The sequence below is a fragment of the Barbus barbus genome, assembly GCF_936440315.1.
Source record: "Barbus barbus genome assembly, chromosome: 22".
Lineage (NCBI taxonomy): Eukaryota > Metazoa > Chordata > Actinopteri > Cypriniformes > Cyprinidae > Barbus > Barbus barbus.
This window is the reverse complement of record NC_136750.1, coordinates 14,278,847-14,302,319: the sequence shown is the minus strand read 5'-3', so window position 1 is coordinate 14,302,319 and position 23,473 is coordinate 14,278,847. Positions and strand designations below refer to the sequence as shown.

Here is a 23,473-nt window from a genome sequence, read left to right as displayed (position 1 = left end):
CATAAAATTTAGTTTTTAGAATATTTGCAATATGTTTAATAATTATTATTTCTTACTATTGTTAATATCTAAATAATGCAAGAATAATTAGAAAATAAACATAAGACTTGCGCCATCGCAAACTGTCTTTTGGCGTTAAAATTGTACTAGGATTGCTAAAGATGCGCAGTGAAGAATTAGCGCTGAAAAGGCATGGACAGTTATTTTTGCGCCTGACCTTATTGAATATGCATTTGTAGGAGATTCTCTTTCAGACGCAAAATAAAAATTTAAATGAATCACACAACGCGATTTACTAACATTTGCGCTTGTCAAATTACTAGTATTTGCACCATTATTTAACGCCCAAAAAAGCATGTCTTAAAGCAGGCGGTAATTTGCGCTGCTCTTGGTAGATTGTACTGATCATTATGGAAGTGATCTGGCTGTCTGTGGTCTTCTTTAATGTGTGCATTCTCAGTAAATCAACCGCAGAATTTTCCCCTCCCATCTGTGTTTTTATGGAATTGCGATCTAACGCTAATTTGCCCTGTTTAGTAAATCTGGCCCATAATATCTATTGTTTACTCAAATTACACAGATTAATTTTGGCCTTAATATTATTGTAACATAATAAGGTTTTATGAAGGCTGACAGAATTTTCTGGATTTAGATCAGGCCTGTATGTGAGGACCTTGTGTGTCTCCAAAAGTGTCTCCATGTCTTGTTTTTTTAATTGGAAGAAATCTTTTTCTCTGTACTCACCAAAGACTACAGTAAAAGCCTGCACAGACACACACAAAGACATTCAGAGCATCACATTACAGAAAGAACACACTTGACATATTTCCATCTAAAACAACAGGTAAAAAAATGCACATTTAATTAATTACAAAGATTATCAATACAATTTTAAGTCACACAATTTGTAGGACATGGCCTGGCTCTCAGGGCGGGGTGGGAGTGGGTGGGGCTTCATGCTGGGGTTGGGACGCTTGGGTGCTTTTAGAGGTGGGTTCAGCTTAAAAATCAGCCCGCTTGATACATTGTATGTACTTGTATAATCCTTTTTGTCAACAGGGTATCATCACCGCCAAATTTCAAATGGGTCACTTTGATAAATGTTCAACTCTACAGAGAACATTTTCTTCTATTTATTGTGAGACATATTATTGTTGTGAATATGCTGTAACAATATGCTACATACAATGCAGTATGCTAAGTAGTCTCTAAAGCATTGAAAATTAATCTCAGACAAGAATTCACAATACAATAACTTGGTAGCAAATACTGCAGTATAATCAAATGCTTTTAGTTTTGGTTTTCACTAGAGCATTTTTTTACATAAAAATAAATATTTTATACACTACCGTTCAAAAGTTGATAAATTAAAATAATAATAATAATAATAATAAACTTTTATTCAGCTATTTTATTCATGTTAAACTGATCAAACATGTCAAGTGTTAAGAAGATTTGTACAGTATTTTTAATCAAATGCTGTTCTTTTGAACTTTCTATTCATCATAGAATCCTAAAAAAACAAAAATTACAGTTTCCACAAAATATTGAGCAGCACAACTTTACTTTTATTTATAAATTGAAAATACTTTTTTTATGTTATACTTTGCTGCCATAAGCTGATTTAGCAGTCGTGATGTGAGGGTTTGTAAGAAAGTACAGCACCCAGCTGTATAATGTAGTTAAAACAGAGGGAAGAGCCAGTAGTATCATACAAATGTGCCTCACTGTTCATGGAGAGCAGGTCTGCTTGCTGTAGTCTAACGTTTGTGCCAGTCAGCAAACGTGAACGGCTCAAATAACGGACACATAACTAATAGCACTTGTGGTTTGGATGAGAAAGAGTGTGTAAGCTGTGTGTATGTAGATGAATGAAGAAAAACAAACATAAACGCTAATTAAGAAGTAAAAACTGGTTTAAAAATAGTGATTTTCATTGTAATGTAATAAAAGTAATATTAATATGTAATTTAAAGAAATAGTTTAATTTTTAGACAGCTTGTCGAGGTCTTTGATGGTCATCCCATGTGCAGCTCCGAGGTCTGCTTGGATGGGAGGTTTTCTTTCATTGACAGGAAAGAGTTCTGTGGCGAAGGCAGGTGAGGTTTTGGGTTGTGGCTCTTCGCTTCTTTCGCTGTATACCAGTTCTTGGATGTGGGACTCTGCTCTGCTCAGCAGAGGTGAGGCTGAGAGCTGTTTCTCTCGCCTTGGCTCTTGTTTCTGCTCATAAGCATGTTTAAGTTCTTTTCTGACCATGTAGAGCTGATCGTTGGTATCGTCTATTTGTTGGGTCAGATTGTCTATTTTAGAACTGTACCTTTCAAGGTGGTCTTTCAAGGCACTGATTTCAGCATTCTTGTTGCTGATGTCATTCTTGGCTTTCTCTAGGAGCTGTTCATCATACTGGAGTCTGTTTACCAGGTCTTTCTGGGCAGCCTTTGCATGTTGTTGGTCGAGCTGGGCTGCTGTCAGAGCTGCTTGGAGCTCCTTAACTTGTTCCGTTGTTTCCTGCTCCCTCTCATTGGGTACTTTGAGTTGATCTTGAACTTTCACTTCCAGCTTATCTATGCGGCGTTGAGCACGTGTCAGCTCCTCTTGAAGGTGGGTGACGTGCTTGTCGCTCAGTTTCAGCTGGGTTGTGAAGGCATAGCTTAGAGAGCTGGTGATTTTGACTAGCTCCTCGTGGTTGTTGTTCTGGCTTGAATCTTGTGTCAGGAATCTTCTCAGGATTAGGATTATTATTAAAAATAATAACAGTTCAAGGGTCTTGGGTGTAAGGCTGTCTGTCGTGCCTCTCAGCCAAGTGTTCCCATCTTCCCCTTGGGCAAAGGGGTCTGCAGTCTGCGGCATGTTGGCACGCTAGGGAGAAGGGAGACTGACACAGATTTGTGTGGAGTAAAAGCTTATGTGTGGTGAGACAACTAAGTGTTGTGTCAGTGATTTTGAACCACTAGTGTAGTCTGGTGAGGACTGTGTTGGTCTCAGGGTGTCTAGGTGGTAGACTAAAGATGTGAAGACGTCGTCACTCTAATGAGTGTCTTGATTACTTGCAACAAATTTGACAGTCTCCTTCCTGAATTGGAATTATCAATGTGTTCTTTTGTCTCAAGGTTGTAAGCTATTCTGTGAAAGAGGCTTGCTGGTTAGGTTTGCTTCAGCTAGTTGGACCCAGGAATCCGATTTATGACGTTGTCCTGTTACAGCTTTGAGGCCCCTCTTTCTGGAATCTCAGCTTCTCAGGTTTCAATGTTCTGATGCATCTTAAATTTTTCTGATTCAGTCTCTGATATCTTACATCATTAATAATTTTAATGTAAGACATTTTCTCAGGTATTCAGGGAGAAACCAAAAATAGAAACTCAAAAATAGCTTTATAAACTTTACTAGATATAACTTTTTTAAACTTTACTAGATACAATTTTAATCATCCTTCTTGTCATATATAACATCTAATTTGTATAAAAATTGTGTAAACAAACAACAAAAATGAGTGAGTAGGGGTGTGTGTGTGTGTGTGTGTGTGTTGGATGGTCGTGGGGCAGGGGTATTTAAAGCTGGGCATCATTATGACTGGATTGTTTGGTTTCATCTAATAGGAGAAGGAGATGGAAAAGCAGAGGCTTCTGTACCAGCAGGCCCGTCTACACGACCGTGGAGCAGCTGAAATGGTTCTGCAGATGATCAGTGCTTGCAAAGGTGCACACACAATCACTTACAACACATGCATTTGGACTATGACAAAAACAAAAAGTAAATGACAAGTTCTATCATGAAACTCTAGATGGCGCAGGGTGATGGGTCGTTAATGCAAATTGATGATATTCACAGCATTAAACTACTTGGCACAAGCTGATTGGTTCATCTTATACGTAGCAAATGAGCTTACTGCTTTACATTTAAATGGCTGGTTTGCATTCACTAGAGCAGTTTACGGCACACTTTCAGAGTTTTTTTCTAATTCTTCACCTTCCCCAGCTCCACCTGTGTAGATCTGCTACGGTTATTATATATGTTATTTGTGCAGCAGCAGTATGTTTAAAATACTCACAGCACTGTATTAGCAGTAACTGGATTGGCAGTAGCAAGTTTCTGTACTTGCTATGCAGCAGCAGCAGCAATAATCTACAACAATAGTAATAACCAGCAGCAGCGTAGTACATCTATTCTTCCAAATACATTAATATCGTCATCTCCAGTACCATGCTAAAATCTTCAGAGAGTTGTCATGATATAACTATTTTTTTGTATTTTTAGTAACTATTCTATTTCAAATAAATGCTGCTCTTTTGAATTTTCTATTATTCAAAAAATCCTGACAAAAAATCAGATTCCACAAAAACATGAAGCAGCTCAACTGTTTTAAACAACATAATTAAGAACTACCCTGCTTGGCATTTCAAGCCCAGGTTTTTCCCATAAACAAACCCTCCAACATGCAGCTTGGCTGCTTCCTACCTGGTCCGACATCACTCAGATCTAATGTGATGGGTATTTAATGACCCCCTCCATAGCACACTCTATCGGGGGCCCCTTGCCAATCTCTAGCACCCCATTCAACAGGCAACAAAAGAGCTGATTAGAGCCCCTCTCGGTGGAAGCCCGAGGAAGGTTCTGATTTGATACTTCCAGGGGATTCCGGAGCCCCAGCAGTGCATTCACACAGCCCTCGTGCACGCTTGGCTTGGTCCTTTGCTCCAGACCTTCATTGTACGCAGAGCTCGGCAGCACCTTAGAACTAGCGAGGGGGAACCAACACGTCTTCTTTCATGTCGCGGGAGCCAGAAACCAGATGCTAAATAATAAGAAATATTTCTCACATACCAAATCAGCACATTAGGATGGTTTCTTAATGATCATGTGACACTGAAGAGTGGAGTAATGGATTCAGCTTTGGTTTCATGGGAATAAATTACATTTTTAAATACATTCAAATAAAACACATTTTAAATTGTAATAATATTTAGCAATATTAGTGGTTTTACTATAGTTTCGATCAAATAAATGCAGCCTTGGTGAGCATAAGGGAGTTTAAAATATATATTTATATATATATTGGTCCCAAACTTTTGAACTGTAGTGTAGATCTTTCTAGAAAATACTCTTACCAGTTTGACTAACAATCACACAAGCTTTGGTCTCTTGTAATGTTTTGTTTTAGGTGAGACGGGAGCCATGGTGTCCTCTACTCTCAAACTTGGCATCTCCATCCTCAATGGTGGCAACAGTGATGTTCAGCAGGTCAGATGATAGTACTCTCTCTATTAGTACAAGTAATATACCTATTTCTATAATATAATATACCTAATATAATATTTCTTAATGAAGTTGCCATGCTAAGCTTAACTCATTGATCACAGCATTGACAAAACTGTCTTGATGTCTTGTGACAGAGGATGTTGGACTACCTGAAAGACAAGAAAGATGTGGGCTTCTTCCTCAGCCTACAGGCTCTCATGCAAACCTGCAGGTACATGGCCTTCACTTTCTTTTATTTTATTGTTCACTTTAAAATGATAAGTATTATTTCTTTGATAATGATGTTGAACTATAGCAATGCTTGTCTTCTGCAGTGCTGACTATAGGTATTTGGCAGACTGTAGATGTATGATATAAATATGGTGTTTTGTTTGTTGACAGTGTTCTCGACCTGAATGCGTTTGAGAGACAGAATAAGGCCGAGGGTCTTGGAATGGTGTCAGAGGAGGGCTCAAGTGAGTCTAACTACACTGAGTACATCACATAGATTTGCATCCTCCGATCTCTCGTCTTTTTAGTGATGAAAGTTATCCTTGGGTTTAGGACCTATTCACACTATATCTGAATTTTCAACATGAAAAATTCAAAACATTCACAACAGGATTTAAATGAGAACAGGAGTATATACTCCTCCGTGCTGATTCAGCATACTACTGTATGATGATCTGTTGGGGTTTTTTCATTCTTAGGCTAAGCCTTTTTTTTTTTTTTGTGTGTTTATTGTATGAAAGCTGGTGTGAACAAACCTTATCAGAAACAGCATAAGTTAAATGAAATGTTCTTGTTTTCATAAATACAATAAAATATTTTCACAATTATTGCTGATAATAGATTGTTGGTTTAGTATATACCCAAACTGCAAAAAATAAAAAAAATATATATTTTTTTTATTTCTTAATCACTATTTTTGTCTTGTTTCTTGTATAAATATCTATCTTACTTGAGAAGACAAATTGTATAGTATAATTAGACTTTCAGAAAATATATATTTTTAAAGTTTATTTTTACTTGTCTGAAGCATAAATCTAACAAAATTTAATCAGGTGCATGCTTAAAAAGAATTTGCCGTTGGTGTGAGAAAAATAAACTTAATTCAGTATATATTTCTTTAAAACAAGTATTAATATTTCAGCTTTGCTTGTTTAGATATTTTTACTGCAAAACTATACAAAAATATTGATTAAGGACATTATTTTTTGCAGTTTTGTACTTTATCATGTGCTTTTTGGTCCACAGGTGACATTTCCACTCGGTATGTGTAAGACTTAGACTCTGTTTGTGTAAGAGTGTTTAATGTGCATTATCTTTGTTTCTTACAGAACCATCATAATGTATGTGTTTGTATTGGTCTGTTTAAATTTCCCCATGTCGGAAGCCTACAATCCTACAATGTCCAACTCACTGCCTCTTTCTCTTTCTCCCTACCACCATCACTCAATGCCCAACCTCCCCGTATACGCCTCTCCTCTCCTTCTTTCCTCCTTCTTGTTTTTCAGACATCAAGCTAGAACGTGGTAAATAATCTTGTCTCTATACATTTATCGTCACTCCCTCTTTCCTTCTGTCTCATCTCCTCCTGTCTTCCTCCTTTTTTCAGCTCTTACATTGTGAAGATCTCCTTTCGTTGGCGTGTAGTTTACCTGCATTTCATTTCGCGCTCAAGGGAACTTAAAAGATAACTTTTCAGTCATTACAATGGTTTTGGGGCAGCCAACTCCTTTACGATTCTTATAAAACAATACATGGATTCTACATTATGCAACTTTGATGCAATTCTTATGATTTGAATTATAATTCTTATACAGCTTGTCCTGTTATATGCAATGGCTGTAAAGTTTCTTTGCACTTTGCCCTTGAGTGCTCCGTCACAGATCTACTGTAACTCCAGCATTCCTTGACTGATTCAGAGGAAAGAAAGACATTTGTCCTTTCTTTTCTGATCAGTTTTCTCTGAGGAGATCACAGAGAACTGTGGTGACCAGTGTCAACAAAACCATGAAATGATTTGCAGATTCAGGAAACTCCCCAAGTCCTTTATCTCCTGAAATGAGCCATCTAACATTATTTGAACCGTTCTTTCAAATAATGAGGTGCCATGTTTACTTCAGAAGAACAAACGTGTCTGACATGGCACAGTATACAGTAGAAATTACCTAGTGTTTAGTCTCTAGAGCATTTGTTATCCTTCATTAGTGGTCATCAGTAACATTAACATAAACCCATCTTCCATTTCATTCTTATAAAGTTTGCCCAGATTTGCTCTCTGTAAATTGCTCTCCATAAAATCTTCCAAATCTTGCTTTACACCTCTTGTGCTTTGGACATGATTGATCGAGTCATTTTGAGTACCAAGTCATTTTGAGTAGAAGTGGGCTATTGGTTTATTAAGTAGGTTTACAGTCCTTTTTGGCCTGGTGGACATTAAAACAATTGTAAACCCAGTCACCCAAAATACCCTAGCAACTGTCTTGCAACACTCTAAGAACACTCAAGGGGCCAGATTCATGAGAATTTTTAGTAAAATTATTTTTAAACTGCTATTTTCTTCTTATTTTTAATTTAAGAATACAGTATTTTTTATATTGATGGATTAAGAAGGTTTTTAAATTAAAAATCTTAAAAATCACTGTAAATTACCTCTTAAAGTCCTCTAGCTTTGTCTTAAATCCCCCAAGGTAAGATGTTTATTTTGGGGGGGGTTGTTTAAAATACTAAGTATTACACTTTGCATTACTAGTGATGTGCATGTGTACTCAGAAGTACGGAAGCCCGTTTCCGCCACTGAATAAAAAGTTATAAAAAAAAAAAAGTTATAAAGTCAGAATTGCGAGATGTAAACTCACAATTCAGATTTTTTTCTCAGAATTGCGTGATATAAACTCACAATTGCGAGCTATAAAGTCAGAATTTGGATTTATAAAGTCACAATTGCGAGATATAAACTTGCGATTGCGAGTTAAAGGGGGGGGGCTGCTATGTTCTCAGAATTGCGAGTTTATATCTCACAATTCTGACTTTATAACTCGCAATTGTGTGTTATACAGTCAGAATTGTGAGATATAAACTCACAATTCTGAGAAAATTCTGTGAGTTTATATCTTGCAGTTCTGACTTTATTCCACAGAATTGCGAGTTTATATCACGCAATTCTGAAAAAAAAAGTCAGAGTTGTGAGATAAAAAGTCGCAATTACCATTTTTATTTTTTATGCAGTGGTGGAAACGGGCTTCCATACAGAAGTGACACAAATGATTGATAAATTAAACAATGATCGTACTTGTGAAAACAAGGAAAACAGGGACCTTGTTTTTAGTTTTTACAATTATGACAAATTTTTGCAGGATGATTCAGTCTAGAGAGAGTACAAGAAAGACAGAGCTCAGACAGCTCATCTTGAAGCAAGCTCTTTAAAAAATAACTATTTAAAACCATGATGCGATAAAAAAAAAATGTGACGATGTGCTGAACCACGTCAAGCCAGTTAGAATGAATAAAGTGTGCACTTATGACTATTGTGCTTATCTGCAGGCAGCACAAAATGACCACTTTTGAGTAGTTGAACAGCAAGTCTTGGGCAAGAAGCGCCAAACTGCCGTTATTGTATGGAAAAAACTAAGAATCTTATGATTTTTGTTCAAGAATTGCTATTCGGAACATTTTTGTTATATCTTAAGAAGATTTTTGTGAATTTGGCCCCAGAACACTCAAGCAAATGCTTAGCAATGTTAAACCCCAATGGAGTGATCCAATTTTGAGAGCTTTATGGAGAGCATTTCAAAGTGAACATCTTGAAGAGTTGAACAGGCCTACAAATTAATGGACATAATTGAACATTTAAATTAACAGCTTGCTGATTTAACATTTATTTATGCTTTATAGTTAGTATGACTTGACTTATACCCTACTAGCCAGTGTATCCTGAAACTAGATGGCCAAAATGTAATGCATGATATCTATGACAAAACAATAGTATTTTATTAATTATTATAATTGAATTAAATGATACTGTAATTAACTATATATTTGCATAAGTCAGTTATTTGAATTGTGTTTTAATGACATAGCAGTGCACTCATAAAGATGTAACCAGTGATTTTTTTATTATTATTATTATAATTTCTATTTTTTGGGGATTTGAAGTTGTGTGACACCTGTTTTAAACAGGTGTCAAACACCTGTTTTTTTTTTTTAGCTAACCTCGTTTCCAGATACTCACTCTCTGACTGACATATATTGAGCACTAAATCTGTGTGATGTGTATTAAATGTATTACTTCCCATTTCTTGACATCTTTGCATGTATTTTATTCAGAAAATAGCTTAATTTTTATGTCCTTTTTTTTCCACACAATGGTATTTTTCATGTTTTTCTTATTAGTCTTACTCTTGTCAAATAGCGTCTTATTCCACCACTTATATTTCTTAGCACATTACCTCTGGCTCATCTTTCCCCTCCAGTTCTCTCCTACACCTCCAGGAGTGCAGTAGATCTGTTTTGCATGATTGTGTGTCTGTGTGCTGTTTTTTGTTCAGGTCTTGTTTCAGAAGACCAAAACTCTTCTCCATTTGTGTCCTTCATGAAGATCTCACTGTGTAGTGTCTCATTTCAGTGTCGGTTGCGTTTATCCATGTTCCATGTCTGTTATATCCCTGTGTATTTCCATACATGGTGATGTTTTCTATCAGTTAGTGTATAAATGTCCCAAATGTCCCTTCAAAGTGGCTGTACTTTCAATGTGTACTCTATCAGACTGTATGGGTGTTGCCATTCTGGGAGAGGGGAGGGAGGGCTTTAGTCTGGATTCAATGTGGACGTCAGGTCTCTGCCTCCCCTTTCCACGTTTGCTGGTCTGCTCTGCAGTGAACAGCAGGTTTTTGTGGTTCACTAACATGCTAATAGCTGGGCTGGAAGTGCTGTGAAGTGGTTATCTCACAGAACACAGACACCCTAATCACCCTGAATAGTGAAAGGATAGTTCACCCAAAAATGAAAATTATGTCATTATTCACTCACCCTTGTGTCGTTCCAAACCCATATGCTGTTGTTGTTGTTGTTTTTCTGTGAAACAAAATTTATAAATGTCAACTAGAATTCAAAAGATTGGGGTCAGTAAAAAAAATATGCAGAGATTATTCAGAAATGATTCAAAAAGGATGCATTAAATTGATCAAAAGTGACAGTAAAGACATTTATAAAGTTAAAAAAAGATTTGTTTTAAATAAATGCTGTTCTTTTGCACTTTCTATTCATGAAAAGTCCTGAAAAAAAACGCATTATGGTTTCCAGCACAGACATTTTCACCATTAATAGTAATTAGAAAGGTTTGAGCAGCAAATCCGCATATTAGAATGATTCTAAAGGATCATGTGACATTGAAGACTGGATTAATTATTCTGAAAATAGTTTTTTTACATCACAGAACTAAATTAAAAAATCAAAACAGTTATGTTTAACTGTAATAGCATTTCACAATGGTACTGTTTTACTCTATTTTAATCAAATAAATGTAGCATTGTTGAGCACAAGAGGCTTCTTTTAAAATCTTACTAACCCCAAATGTTTGAATGGTTTTGAATGACGCTACATGCTGTAAAAAAAACAACAACAACTCATAAGTAGTTCAAACCTATATATGTCACGGGTTGGTGAGGTACAATAGCACGAAAACGACATAGATAAACATAATTGGCAAATCCAGGAGACAGGCAAGTAAACCAACATAACAGACGAGAACGGACCCAGACTAAGGGAGAACTGAGGACTTATAAAGCATGAACCAAAAAAAGGGAACTAATGAGATAATTAAGACAACGGGTGTACTGAATGACTAATTAAACAGAATGGGGAAAACTAGGTCACACAGAAAACCACAGACTTAAAAGTTTGCACCCTCCCGGAAAGGCGCGTCCCTGCGTCGTAACATTCCAACTGAAGGGGAGCCCAGGATGGAGCCGAACAGATGGAGAGCCAGAGCGATACTGAGGATCCAGAGGGCCAGGGCGGAGCTGAAGGCTCAGGCGACCGAGGCGTGGGCGGGGATCTGGAAGACCGCGGTGGAGCGACTGAGGAAGAAGGTGGAGCAGGAGGGAAAGAGGAGCCTGACAGAGGCAGAGGGATGGAGTGACAAGGTGAAGCCAGAGGAGTGGAGTCCCGAGGCGGCGGATGGTCGACGACTGACCAAGGCAGAGCAGGAGGGACGAGGGAGCCCGGTGGAGATGGTGGGATGACGGGCCACGGTGGAGACGAGGGAGCTAGGAGCCAAGGCAGAGCCGATGGGTCGAAGGACCGAGGTGGAGTCCAGGGCACGCGGGCTGGAGGCGGAGACAGGGGATCCTCACGCTTAGGCAGAGCTGGAGACTGGAAGTCCCGAAGCGGCAGATCAGAGCGCCCAGCTGCCGCTGACTGAGGGCGAGCTGAGAGAACTGGCAGGAACCAGCAGAGACAGAGCAGAGTAACTGGCTGGATTTAGGAGAGGAGGTGGGAGAGGGAGGCTGGGAGGGAACACAGGAGCTGGGCGGAACCAGTGGAGACACAGGAGATTCAGGAACACTGGGAATCACCTCCCCAATCCAGTCGATCAAATCCATATCAAAGATGTCCATAAGTTCCTCAATATATAATCCAGTGGCCAGTTGCAGCTCACCCTCAGCGGCGGGAGTGTGGGCGGAGCTTCCCTCCAAGCCCTCGATCTCCACTAAAACTCCCTCAGGAACAGACAATGTTGCCGGCTCACGCACTTGGTCAGAACACTCCTGAGGCTCAGGATCCTGGGTGACGATCGGCTCAGTCGCGGGTTTCAGCACTGGCTCACGTGTCACGGCAGGCTCAAGCTCTCTGTCTAGAGTGGGCTCAGGCGATATCTCCATGCAGCGGGATGACGGCTGGCTGGTCACTGATTTGGGAGTGGGGCTGGAGATGTCCTCATCTGCGGGGCAGACGGAGAAGTATAGTCCATTATTCTCCAGCACCCACTCCTCACATGCGGCAAAATTGTCCAGAGGGACCGCTCCCGGGGAGACGTGCCTTAGACCACTCTCTGAGGCTAGAGATGTAGAACACACAAAGCGAGTGGTCTGGATAGTGCGTTAGGCATGCCAACTCCAAAAAAATCCCTGGTGTGAGTCTCTAGGGAGCAGTCCCTCTGCTCCAGGCATAGCAGGGCAACATTGGGATTGTCCATAGTGACAGGGAGTGGGAAAAAAAAGGAAACAAAAAATTCAGCAAAAAACTGTAGAGGTCCGTTCTTCTGTCATGGGTTGGTAAGGCACAATAGCACGAAGACGACAGAGATAAACAAAAATATATTTTAATTAACAAATCCAGGAGACAGGCAAGTAAACCAACATAACATAGACAAGATAGACTAAGGGAGAACTTCCAGACTAAGGGAGAACTGAGGACTTAAAAAGCAAGAACCAAACAAAGGGAACTAATGAGATAATTAAGACAACAGGTGTACTGAATGACTAATTAAACAGAATGGGGAAAACTAGGTCACACAGAAAACCACAGACATATAACAATATACTAATATCAATATATTAGTATATCAATATACTATCTATTATATCAATATACTAAGTATAGTTCAAATCTATTAACATATTTACTGACATATCGCTTGAGACTTACTGATATAAAAATTAAAATGAAACTTTATTTGGAGTACTACTTGTGCACAATGCACATTTCTTGCCTAAAATGTGTTTTAATGTCACTATTGATGAGGATTGTATGATCTTTGAAAAATATCCGTCTTTAAATGCAAGATATTTAAAGTCTATCTGAAGTATACTTGCAATAGTTCTACTTTAGTACAATCAAATATACAGTACTTCAGCATATCTTTAGTTGGACTTCAGCACTACTTCTGCACAATTAAAGTGCATTAAGTACAAAATAAATTTGTCCAGTTTAGCAGACTGTAGGTAGTCTACTAAAAGTACTATTGCAGGGTATTTAATGAAGTACATAATAAATATGACAATGTATTTGTAGTATACTTAGCATGAAATAAACTTATTTCAAATTTATTTTAATATATTTACTTTTCACTAAGGGTATTATATTTTTTTTTAACAAAATTCAAAACTTCCCTTCTGCCGGAACTCAGATTACATGGAAAATAGCTTATGGGTTTAAAATAATACAAGGGAAGTAAACAATGACATGAGTTTTATTTTTGGGTTAACTATCTCTTTAATATAAAAAAGAAAAGAAAATTGTCCATCTGCATAAGAATGGTCTGGTTATATTCTTATCTAGAGATATATTGTCACATTTTAGTTCACAAATTAACCATTTTAATCTTTGAAATTAATTGTAAAAACTATTTATGTCTATTAATTCACCACTTTATTTTGCATTTAGAGGTCTAGTGTAGTTCACACTCTCATACAGTAAAGCACTGTTCAGGAGTTCTTCTCGCACATTCATGCTGTGTGTGTCCCTGTTTAGAAGAGAAAGTGATGGCAGATGATGAATTCACTTGCGACCTTTTCCGCTTCCTGCAGCTGCTCTGTGAAGGCCACAACAACGGTGAGCTTCCTGAGATGCAGACTAATGCTTCTGATTACTTCCTCCACCACTTCTGTTTACTCACTGTAGTGTTTTAAAAGAAAATCATGAAGTCATAAAAAGATGTGTTCCAAAAAACATGAACATCTCAGTTCAAATTTTGCCTTTACATATACACTACATATACTGTACACTGTAACAATTTAACTTGTATTCACCAAGGACAGATTAAACTGATCAAAATGAACAGTAAAAACACTTTTAAAATGTAAAAAAAAAAACATTCAACTTTCTGTTCATCGAAGAATCCTGAAAAAAAAAAAAATTGTATCATGGATTCCATGAAAATAAGAAATTACATTTGAATATTTTATTTAAAATGTAATAATATTTCACAATATTACTATTTTTTGCTGTATTTTTGATCAAATAAATGCAGCCTTGGTAAGCATAAAAAAATCCCAAGTTGGTAATGAAAATGTGTGAAATACCTAATTATTTAAAAGAACAGCTGGTTTTGCATTACCATCTTTCTCCAGATTTCCAGAACTATCTGCGCACACAGACAGGCAGCACAACTACGATCAACATCATCATCTGCACTGTTGACTATCTGCTCAGACTGCAGGTATAGCTTCATCTCGCCTGTCTTCCTCTACATACACCAGCACCAAAAGTATTTGGACATGTGTTAATGTCATTGCGTTTGAGAACAAGAAAACAAATAAAGTGAATATGTGTCCTCACTCTGTTGTTTTTTCTGTCTCAGGAGTCTATCAGTGACTTCTACTGGTATTACTCTGGGAAGGATATAATTGATGAACCAGGCAAGAGAAACTTTTCTAAGGCAATGACGGTTGCTAAACAGGTTTTCAACAGCCTGACAGAGTATATCCAGGTACTGACGTCACCGCTATATGCAGTCGAGCTCTTTCAAACTTGCAAATTTCCATCTTTAACATAGTTTTATCTGTTTTCTGTTTGTTTCTTCATCATAGGGGCCTTGCACTGGTAATCAGCAGTCTCTGGCTCATAGCAGATTGTGGGATGCCGTGGTGGGCTTCTTGCACGTGTTCGCACACATGATGATGAAGCTAGCACAGGTAGGAACACACATGTTGAGCGCACATACCCCCCCCCTAACGTGACTGATAAATCTTATTATATTGATCAATGTTATTGCACCTAGAAGACCCCGGATATTTCCTGGAAAGGTTCCGTCAACACTGAATCAGTATCACCTGTATGTTGGTTTATTTTGACATTAAAATACTTGTCATTGAGTTTTGCCTAATCTAAAATCTAAACATAATTTCACCAGCTTTACACAAAGGAAATCAGAGAAAAAAATGCATTATTTATTTATTTATTTAAGTATTGCTGCAATAAATGTTTGTGAAAGTGTTTTTAAGAGCAGGAATATCCGGATGTTAAATCAGATGAAAGCTTTTTTCAGATGTTCCAAATGTTCATTTTTATAGTGTTTGAGTTGCATTGAGCTTATAATTTGTGCAACAGAATAGAAATCAAATGCATGTCATACATGTACATACTTATATATTCTATATAAGTATGATCAGAGTAGACTTATTGTCTCTGTTTTGGAGGTTGCATTTTTTTCTCAGTACTAATGTTTAGTTGTTACTATGCATAGTCTAATTAATTTATTAAAATCTGTTTTATTTAATACTTTTTTTAATAAGTTACTGATCCATTTGCTAATTTGGTGTTGACTGGTTATTAACTCCCTGAGTCAGTTTCTACCTGTTTATATCATAAATTATAGATTTAGAAGAAACCGTATTGGAGTTACTGGAGTATTGGAGTATTAAAACATATAAGGAGATATCACTTTTACTAAACGGCAAAACAGCGCTGATGGGTGTGGAAATTTCTGCGGGTGATTTACTAACAAATGCACAAATTAAAGAACACGGATGAAACATCTCATTTACATATCAACCAACACAATATACCAAGCGCAGCGCAAATTAGCATCGTCGCAAATAAAGAAATAAAGAAGCCACAGTACGTTGAAAAGAACCAGAGGCCAAAAAAATTAAGGGTTGCAAGAAGTTTTGATAGAACTGGTATTGGGTGACTCCTCCTAGTTGAGGGTTCCAAGTCATCTTTTATTTCCTGAAGCAAATTACAAATAACAGCTTGGCAATTGATTTGTTCAGATAATGTGTTCTTCTGGCATTCCAAATAAATTAATACGTATGGAAAAACATCATCTCCCTTCTACCACGCACTCTCTTTTTTCTGCTGTCCCTCCTCCTAGCAACAACAATTGCAGCCATTTCTTTGCTTTTTTTGGGCTTTAAATAATGGCGTAAATACCAGTAATTTGATAAGCGCAACCGTAGAAAATCACGTTGCGTGATTAATTTTAATACTCTCCTCCCAAAAAATTAGCATCTAAAAAGGGAAACTCCTAAAAATGCATATTTGATAAGGTCAGGCACAAAAATAACTGTCCACGCATTTTCAGCGCTAATTTATTACTGCGTGTCTTTTGTAAATCCTGACTACTATTTTAAGGGCAAAAGACTGTTTACGCTGGTGCAAGCTGTTAGTTCCAACTGGCCCTTGGTTGTTAAATTTCTAAGTATCATATATTTTATGGCAAGCTTTTCTAACATGTAATTATGATTTTAATTGTGGTTTAAATAGAGTAAGCAACAGCACGCACATCGATCTCAAATGGGTGCTCGACTAAAGAACCAGTAGAAACGTCTTTTAAATGTAAAGTCGGCAACACCAAAGCTCCAAAACTATCAAACATGTATCTAAAAAACTTTCGCATAGTGTGTGACGTTTCGACCAGACCATTATTTAAAACATATACATACATAAAAGGTTTAAATAGAGTAGAATTTGTCTGATTGTGGTGTTTATCGGTTAATTGGTTGATCATTATTTCCAAACTTGATCATAGTGGATTATCGAATGGATTGTATTTCACCCTGTTGTTATTCTATTATATAAATGTTTAGTCCAGTATTGCCACTAATGCATGAATGTGGAACATGTTCACTGTGTGACGTGAATGTTGATGCTCTAGTAATCTTTAATCATGCGTTGTTTCTCTTAACCTCTCTGTTGTGTTGTTTGATTTTGTTCTGTGTTTTACACATCTGGTACCTGTGTACTGCATTTTTGTATTTCTTAAAATTGAGAATCTCTCCCACTCTCTCAGGTTTCAAAAATGTGAATATGGCTGATTTACTTGTCTCCAGTCTGTCGAAAGATCAGTGCCCACTAGGGATGGGCGATATATCGCATCTGGTTGCATGCGCATCTCGTCAGTAAAGCTGGTTCCTTGATTAGCGCTAAATCTCCATCACCTGTTTTCAAATGGAGCGGCATTTAATACACGGAGCCGTAGTTCACTGACAAGCTATGCAATATCGCTTTCATTATTGCAGATATATCGCCTTCGACAATGAACGCAAATTGCGTAGCTTGTCAGTGAACTACGACTCTGTGTATTAAATGCCGCTCCATTTGAAAACAGTTAATGGAGATTTAGCGCTAATCAAGGAACCGGCTTTACTGACCAGATGCGCATGCATATCGCATGCGATATATCGCCCATCCCTAGTGCCCACCTGTCGAAGTTGGTTCCTAAAAGACAAATTGACACGGTTGAGTTTTATATTATAGGTGAGGCCTACAAAAGGCCAACTTAATTGTAATGAGCTTATTTTTCAACTAAACTTACTTAATTTTACTACAAAACAGCTTTGCCTTGGTTGTCTGCATAACTAGAAGTGAGAGACTATAAAAAAACAGACATGCAAATAAAAAAAAATGGAATTAGTGAATGTACTTAAAAGGAATTGAGTGAATGTAAGAGAGTGGGAGATACAAAATCAATACAAAATACAAAAATGTATTAAAAATGTCGATGGGTAACATTTTTATTCTGATGTGTAACCCTGCCAGATGCACCCTGACTCTGGACTCCGAAATGGCGTAAGGATCTTTGTTTTTGCTTCCATCTTACGCACTTGTGCACTGCTTTCTACACCCGTATACAGTACACAGAACAGTTTCTTCTTTGCTTCCTGTTTCCGTTGAATTGCTTATGCGTCGGCACGTTTTCTGCAGGTGTTTTCACTTGCTTTTTTTGTCATGTACATTCCCTCTGTCCCCACTGTATCAGTGTTGAATTTCTGAAAGCAGTCTTAACCTTGTTGGGTTTATTTTGATATACTGGAGCTGAGGGAGGTGTCACTATGCCATGTTCCTGCTGTTGCTCACTCATAGAGGAAATGTATTTCCCTCGACCTGCACTGTTACTCTTTTCAAATACAGACATACATACAGTCTCAAGAAAATCTGTACAATACTTCGTAAATCTCACAAAACCTGTCAAGATCACGTCTGGGTCACATTTGAAAAAGTATCAAATTATTTTATATATGTTTTATTTTCATTGCAGAGTGTGTGTATGTGTATATTTTTCAATTACAATTAGCCTAAACCAAATGATATTCATTGTAATATTGTATTATGAACCTATGAATATAATATAAATTAGTTTCTTTGAAGCAATATACCTTTTATTTTTTTCTTGCTTTTGATTTTGCAGTTTTGTGAGATTCATCTAATCTTTCTTAATGTGTATGTGCAGGCCTTTGTGCTCTTTTGTTGTTAAACGTGTTAGTGTGTATACTGTGTTTGCAGGTGTGTGATATTGTTCTGTATGAAAGACTGTTGATGAGTCTGCTGGCATTCCTTCATATGCTTTAGACCATTAGCTAGGCACGTATAAAATGTGCTTGCAAAGAACCTAGTTATTTATTGAGAATTACATATTATGCCACTTTATGGCAATATGTTGCAGATACAAAGTCATAAAGAATATGATAGTCCGCTTCTGGCTGTTTTATCTTCATATCCGTCTTTAAATGTCCCTGTGTTAGATGTTAGGTTACAGTATGTGATGCTATGTTTGTGTTTGTTTATAAACGCAAACCCAGGATCATTTCTGGAGTAGAACACATTCTGAGGTAAGCTGAGAGTAGGTGGAATTTGTCCCAATTGTTCCATCTCCCACATCACCCCCCAAAAATACAGATTTTAGTTATGTCACTAAAATCAAATTTAGCCTCATCAGGATACTTGGTGTTCTCGGTAAATCTCTTTTCATGGTTCCATGCTGCATATCATATTAAAACTTATGGAGTACCAGCAATATATGTGAACAGAAAGGTCCTTTTATGCTCTCTATCAATGAGAGTTTGAGACATTTTTTGGATAATGATTTTTTTTTTTTTTTTTTTGTGTCTGAATCTGGTTGTGTGAAACAGGACTCCAGTCAGATTGGTCTGTTGAAGGAGCTTCTGGATCTGCAGAAGGACATGGTGGTGATGCTTCTCTCTCTATTGGAGGGTAAGAAATATTTGTCCATCAAATTTAACTTTAATCTGTAAAGCCATTTAAAGGATTCACTTCCAGAATAAAACCCAAAGCAGATAATCGAGTATCGGCAGCAGCAATAATCGGAGACCAACGTCTTGGTGTGCGAATTCCAGGACAGAGTTCTATCTTCACAGCTGAAGCTCGTGCTCTACTACTGACTTTGGAAAATATAGAAAATTAACAAGAAAAACATTTTTTAATTTTCACAGATTCAAAATCCTGCCTTCAAGCACTTGAAAATGTAAAGACTGATCATCCCATAATTATAAAGATTTTAGCCAAAGCAGACTGTTTTTTCTTCTGCTGGGTTCCAGGTCATATGGGTTTTTTCTGTTAACAAGAAGGCAGATATCACTGCAAAAGAAGTACTCTAACTGAATATTTCCGAGGTTTTGTGATGTCAAACCTGTGATAAACTCTTATATTAATGACATGTAGACATGTTCAGATAGAATGGAATAAATTACATGAAAATAAGTTATATGAAACAAATCCTAGTGTAAGAATTTTTTTTTTTTTTTTACTAATTTTAAATCTAGGTATGACCAAGTTGTTTTTACAAGGTGTCTTTTAGGTCATACAAGATTTACAGATGGATATTTATTAAACGGAGTGTCTATTTACACTAAGTGCAAATAGCCCATCTTGTTGGCAAAGGCTATTTACACTAACTCCGCCCACTAACGTGTGATTGCGTTAGTCAACATTAAGAAAAGAAGCTATATCAACATCAGTTTCAGTGGCGTAGATGGTAAGGCGCATGCTTTTTGACGCGAGCGACCCGAGTTCGAGCCCACCTTTTGCCAAACATTTTTTTCTCCCTTTTCAAATCTCATATCGCATCAGAAAGGCATTTATTTTCAATAAAAATGAAGGAAATAATCAAAAAGTTGAAAATAAAGTATCGGGTAGGTGTAGGGAGGGCTTTATTGTCCCAATAAGGTGGCATCCATTTAATAAATTTGAATTAAAATTATAATTTACACTCAGTATGTTATTATTGCGTACTGTTTTATAATGTACTACAATACTGAGGTGCAGATAATTGCCACTATTTGCAATAAGTAGTATAAATAGCACAAAATCTTGCTATTTTAACATAGTGTACATAGAATCCATCGCTATTTGCACTTAGTGTAAATAGCATCTGTCACTAAAAATTATGCTATTTGCACTTGGTGTAAATAGCATCTAATTGCTATTTACACTGAGTGTAAATAGCATCTATTGCTATTTGCACTTAGTGTAAATAGCGTCTATCGCTATTTACACTTAGTGCAAATAGCCGCTGCCAAAAAAATATGCTATTTGCACTTGGTGTAAATAGCATCTAATTGCTATTTACACTGAGTGTAAATAGCATCTATTGCTATTTGCACTTAGTGTAAATAGCGTCTATCGCTATTTACACTTAGTGTAAATAGCCGCTGCCTTTATTAAAAGGTGAAGAACCACCATCATGCCTTACTTGCCAAACTAAAATGACGTTAAACATATTTTATTGGATTGTACTGTTTTTAAAGTAAATAGACAACTGTTTTATTCAGAGGTGTGTCTAACTGATTTATTTAAAAATGTACCATCTGAATGTATTTTAGAATTTTTGTCTAGTGTATGTCTGAAATGTCTTTTATAACCTTTTGTTAATTGTATACCTTGTATAATCTGTTCATAGAACACCATGAAAATAGCCTTGATGCTGGCATGGTGTTAAAAATGGAATAAATAAATCCAATAAAAGTGCCCTGATAATTTTCTCACCCCCATGTCATCCAAGATGTTCATGTCTTTGTTTCTTCAGTCGAAAAGAAATTAAGGTTTTTGAGGAAAACATTCCAGGATTTTTCTCCATATAGTGGACTTCAGTGGTGACCAACGTGTTGACGGTCCAAATTGCTGTTTCAATGCAGCTTCAAAGGGCTCTACACGATCCTAGACGAAGAAAATAAGGGTCTTATCTAGCAAAAATATGTCTTGTCACATAGGAAAGGTAGGCAGAAGTACCGACCCAGTGTTTACAAAGGGAACGTGCAAAGAAAGTCAAACGACCTTTACATAAAAAAGGTAAAACAACGATGTTGGACGATTTTGAAGTTAGAGGAGAAAATGAGAGGGAGTTTTTCATCCTACCCTACCTTTTTGAACCGAAGTACAAGAACTAATGTGTGTGACCTTTCCAACGTGATTACGTAATGTGTGAAGTCATGGACACGCATCTCGTAGCTAGTGCAAGACAAACATTTGTAATTAAAAAGTATATAATCTTTTTTTTTTTTGAAAATTAAAGATTTCACTAGATAAGACCCTTATTCCTCAGGTGGGATAATGTAGAGCCTGTTCAAGCTGCATTAAAACTGCAATTTGGACCTTCAACCCGTTGGCCACCATTGAAGTTCACTATATGGAGAAAAATCCCGGAATGTTTTCCTCCAAAAACTCTTTGTGACTGAGGAAAGAAAGACATGAATATTTGATGACATGAGGGTGAGTAAATTATCAGGAAATGTTTTATTCTGGAAGTGAACTAATCCTTTAAGTCATGATCTATAGCCTATTTCTTCTTGTATTATTACAGGTAACATTGTGAATGGCACAATCGCTCGCCAGATGGTTGACATGCTGGTTGAGTCATCCAGCAACGTAGAGATGATTCTCAAGTTCTTCGACATGTTCCTCAAATTGAAGGACATCGTGGCATCAGATGCCTTCCGTGACTATGTGACAGACCCTCGTGGCCTTATCTCCAAGAAAGACTTCTCCAAGGCCATGGACAGTCAGAAGCAGTACACTCCATCTGAGATCCAGTTCTTGCTGTCTTGCTCTGAAGCCGATGAGAACGAGATGATCAATTTTGAGGAGTTTGCCGATCGCTTCCAAGAGCCAGCCAAAGACATCGGCTTCAACATTGCTGTGCTACTCACCAACCTCTCTGAGCATGTTCCTCATGACACTCGCTTGCAGAACTTTTTGGAGCAAGCTGAGAGTGTGCTGAACTACTTCCGACCCTTCCTGGGCCGTATTGAGATCATGGGTGCCAGCAAGAGAATAGAACGTATCTACTTTGAAATCAGCGAGGCCAACCGCAACCAGTGGGAGATGCCTCAGGTTAGAGAGTCAAAGCGGCAGTTCATCTTTGATGTCGTCAATGAGGGTGGTGAGTCTGAGAAGATGGAGCTCTTTGTGAACTTCTGCGAGGACACCATCTTTGAGATGAACATTGCCTCACAGATCTCAGAGCAGGAAGAGGAGGTGATCGAAGATGAGGATGAAGAAAATGAGGAGGAGAGCAGTGGTGGTGGAAATGGAGAGGGAGAAGGAGAAGAAGGTAATGGAGAAGCAGCACCACCTGAATCCAGCTCAGCCTTTGCAGACTTCATCAAGAGCGTAATGAACTTCATTAGTCTCTTCACTTTCCGCAATCTCAGACGTCGTTACCGCAAAATCAGGAAAATGACCATAAAGGACATGATTGTTGGTCTGGTCATGTTCCTCTATACTGTCCTCTTTGGCATCCTGCACTTCATCTACAGCGTTTGCAAAGGTTTCTTCATGCTCATCTGGAACACTCTCTTTGGAGGAGGTCTGGTGGAGGGAGCTAAGAAGATGACATTGACAGAGATTCTGACTAGCATGCCCGACCCAACTCAAGATGAGGTGCACGGTGACCTTCCACCTGAGCCAGGAGCAAGAAAAGTACAAGAATCAGGTGGAGCTGGCGAGGGAGAGGAGGGAACAGGAGGAGGAGAAGAGGAAGCAGAAGAAGGAGAAGAGGATGATGGTGGAAGACCTGGTTTTGGTCCTCACGGCGGTTTAGGAGATATGGGAGAAACTGAGCCAGAGGAGCCTCCGACTCCAGAAGGCAGCCCACTCCTGAAGAGGAAGCTGGTGAGAAAAAGAGTTTTGCATTTGTAGTCACAGTCACAGTTATCATTATTCTGTGAATTTTCACTGGCGAAATCTGGTAATTTTAGTAGGAATTAGTCAGGAATTACTCAGTCAGGAGGCTAATGTGAGGGTAAAATATTTCCCCACAGTTTCCCAATGGTTATAAGTTGATCACATGGATATCTGTGACTTCTGTGTGAGTGGTGCTTCATACGTACATCACAACACTGTAGACAATAGACTATGGACCTTTTTAACCTGTGAAATTTTGCCCGAATTGTACTGATGTGGCCACACATTAAGACTGAACATCCAGCATGTGGATTGTTCATCACCCCTTTTCCAAATTGTGCTCCTTCTGTTTGTCAAATATAATGGTGCT

The 23,473-nt window shown here is 37.8% G+C and overlaps 1 protein-coding gene across 1 annotated transcript in view; it reads left to right on the top strand.

Annotated features, from left to right (window-relative positions):
- The window catches only part of LOC306888329 (ryanodine receptor 1-like), a 136,839-nt gene that overhangs the window by 104,218 nt on the left and 9,148 nt on the right, over positions 1-23,473 (top strand). Inside the window, exons 82-94 of the mRNA XM_079446545.1 lie at positions 3,597-3,696; positions 5,159-5,238; positions 5,391-5,467; positions 5,638-5,711; positions 6,753-6,770; positions 13,714-13,794; positions 14,313-14,401; positions 14,543-14,671; positions 14,772-14,876; positions 17,725-17,754; positions 18,765-18,794; positions 19,095-19,176; positions 21,782-23,091. Coding sequence (XP_079302671.1) covers positions 3,597-3,696; positions 5,159-5,238; positions 5,391-5,467; positions 5,638-5,711; positions 6,753-6,770; positions 13,714-13,794; positions 14,313-14,401; positions 14,543-14,671; positions 14,772-14,876; positions 17,725-17,754; positions 18,765-18,794; positions 19,095-19,176; positions 21,782-23,091 — 2,205 coding nt within the window. The remainder of the gene's footprint in view (positions 1-3,596; positions 3,697-5,158; positions 5,239-5,390; positions 5,468-5,637; positions 5,712-6,752; positions 6,771-13,713; positions 13,795-14,312; positions 14,402-14,542; positions 14,672-14,771; positions 14,877-17,724; positions 17,755-18,764; positions 18,795-19,094; positions 19,177-21,781; positions 23,092-23,473) is intronic.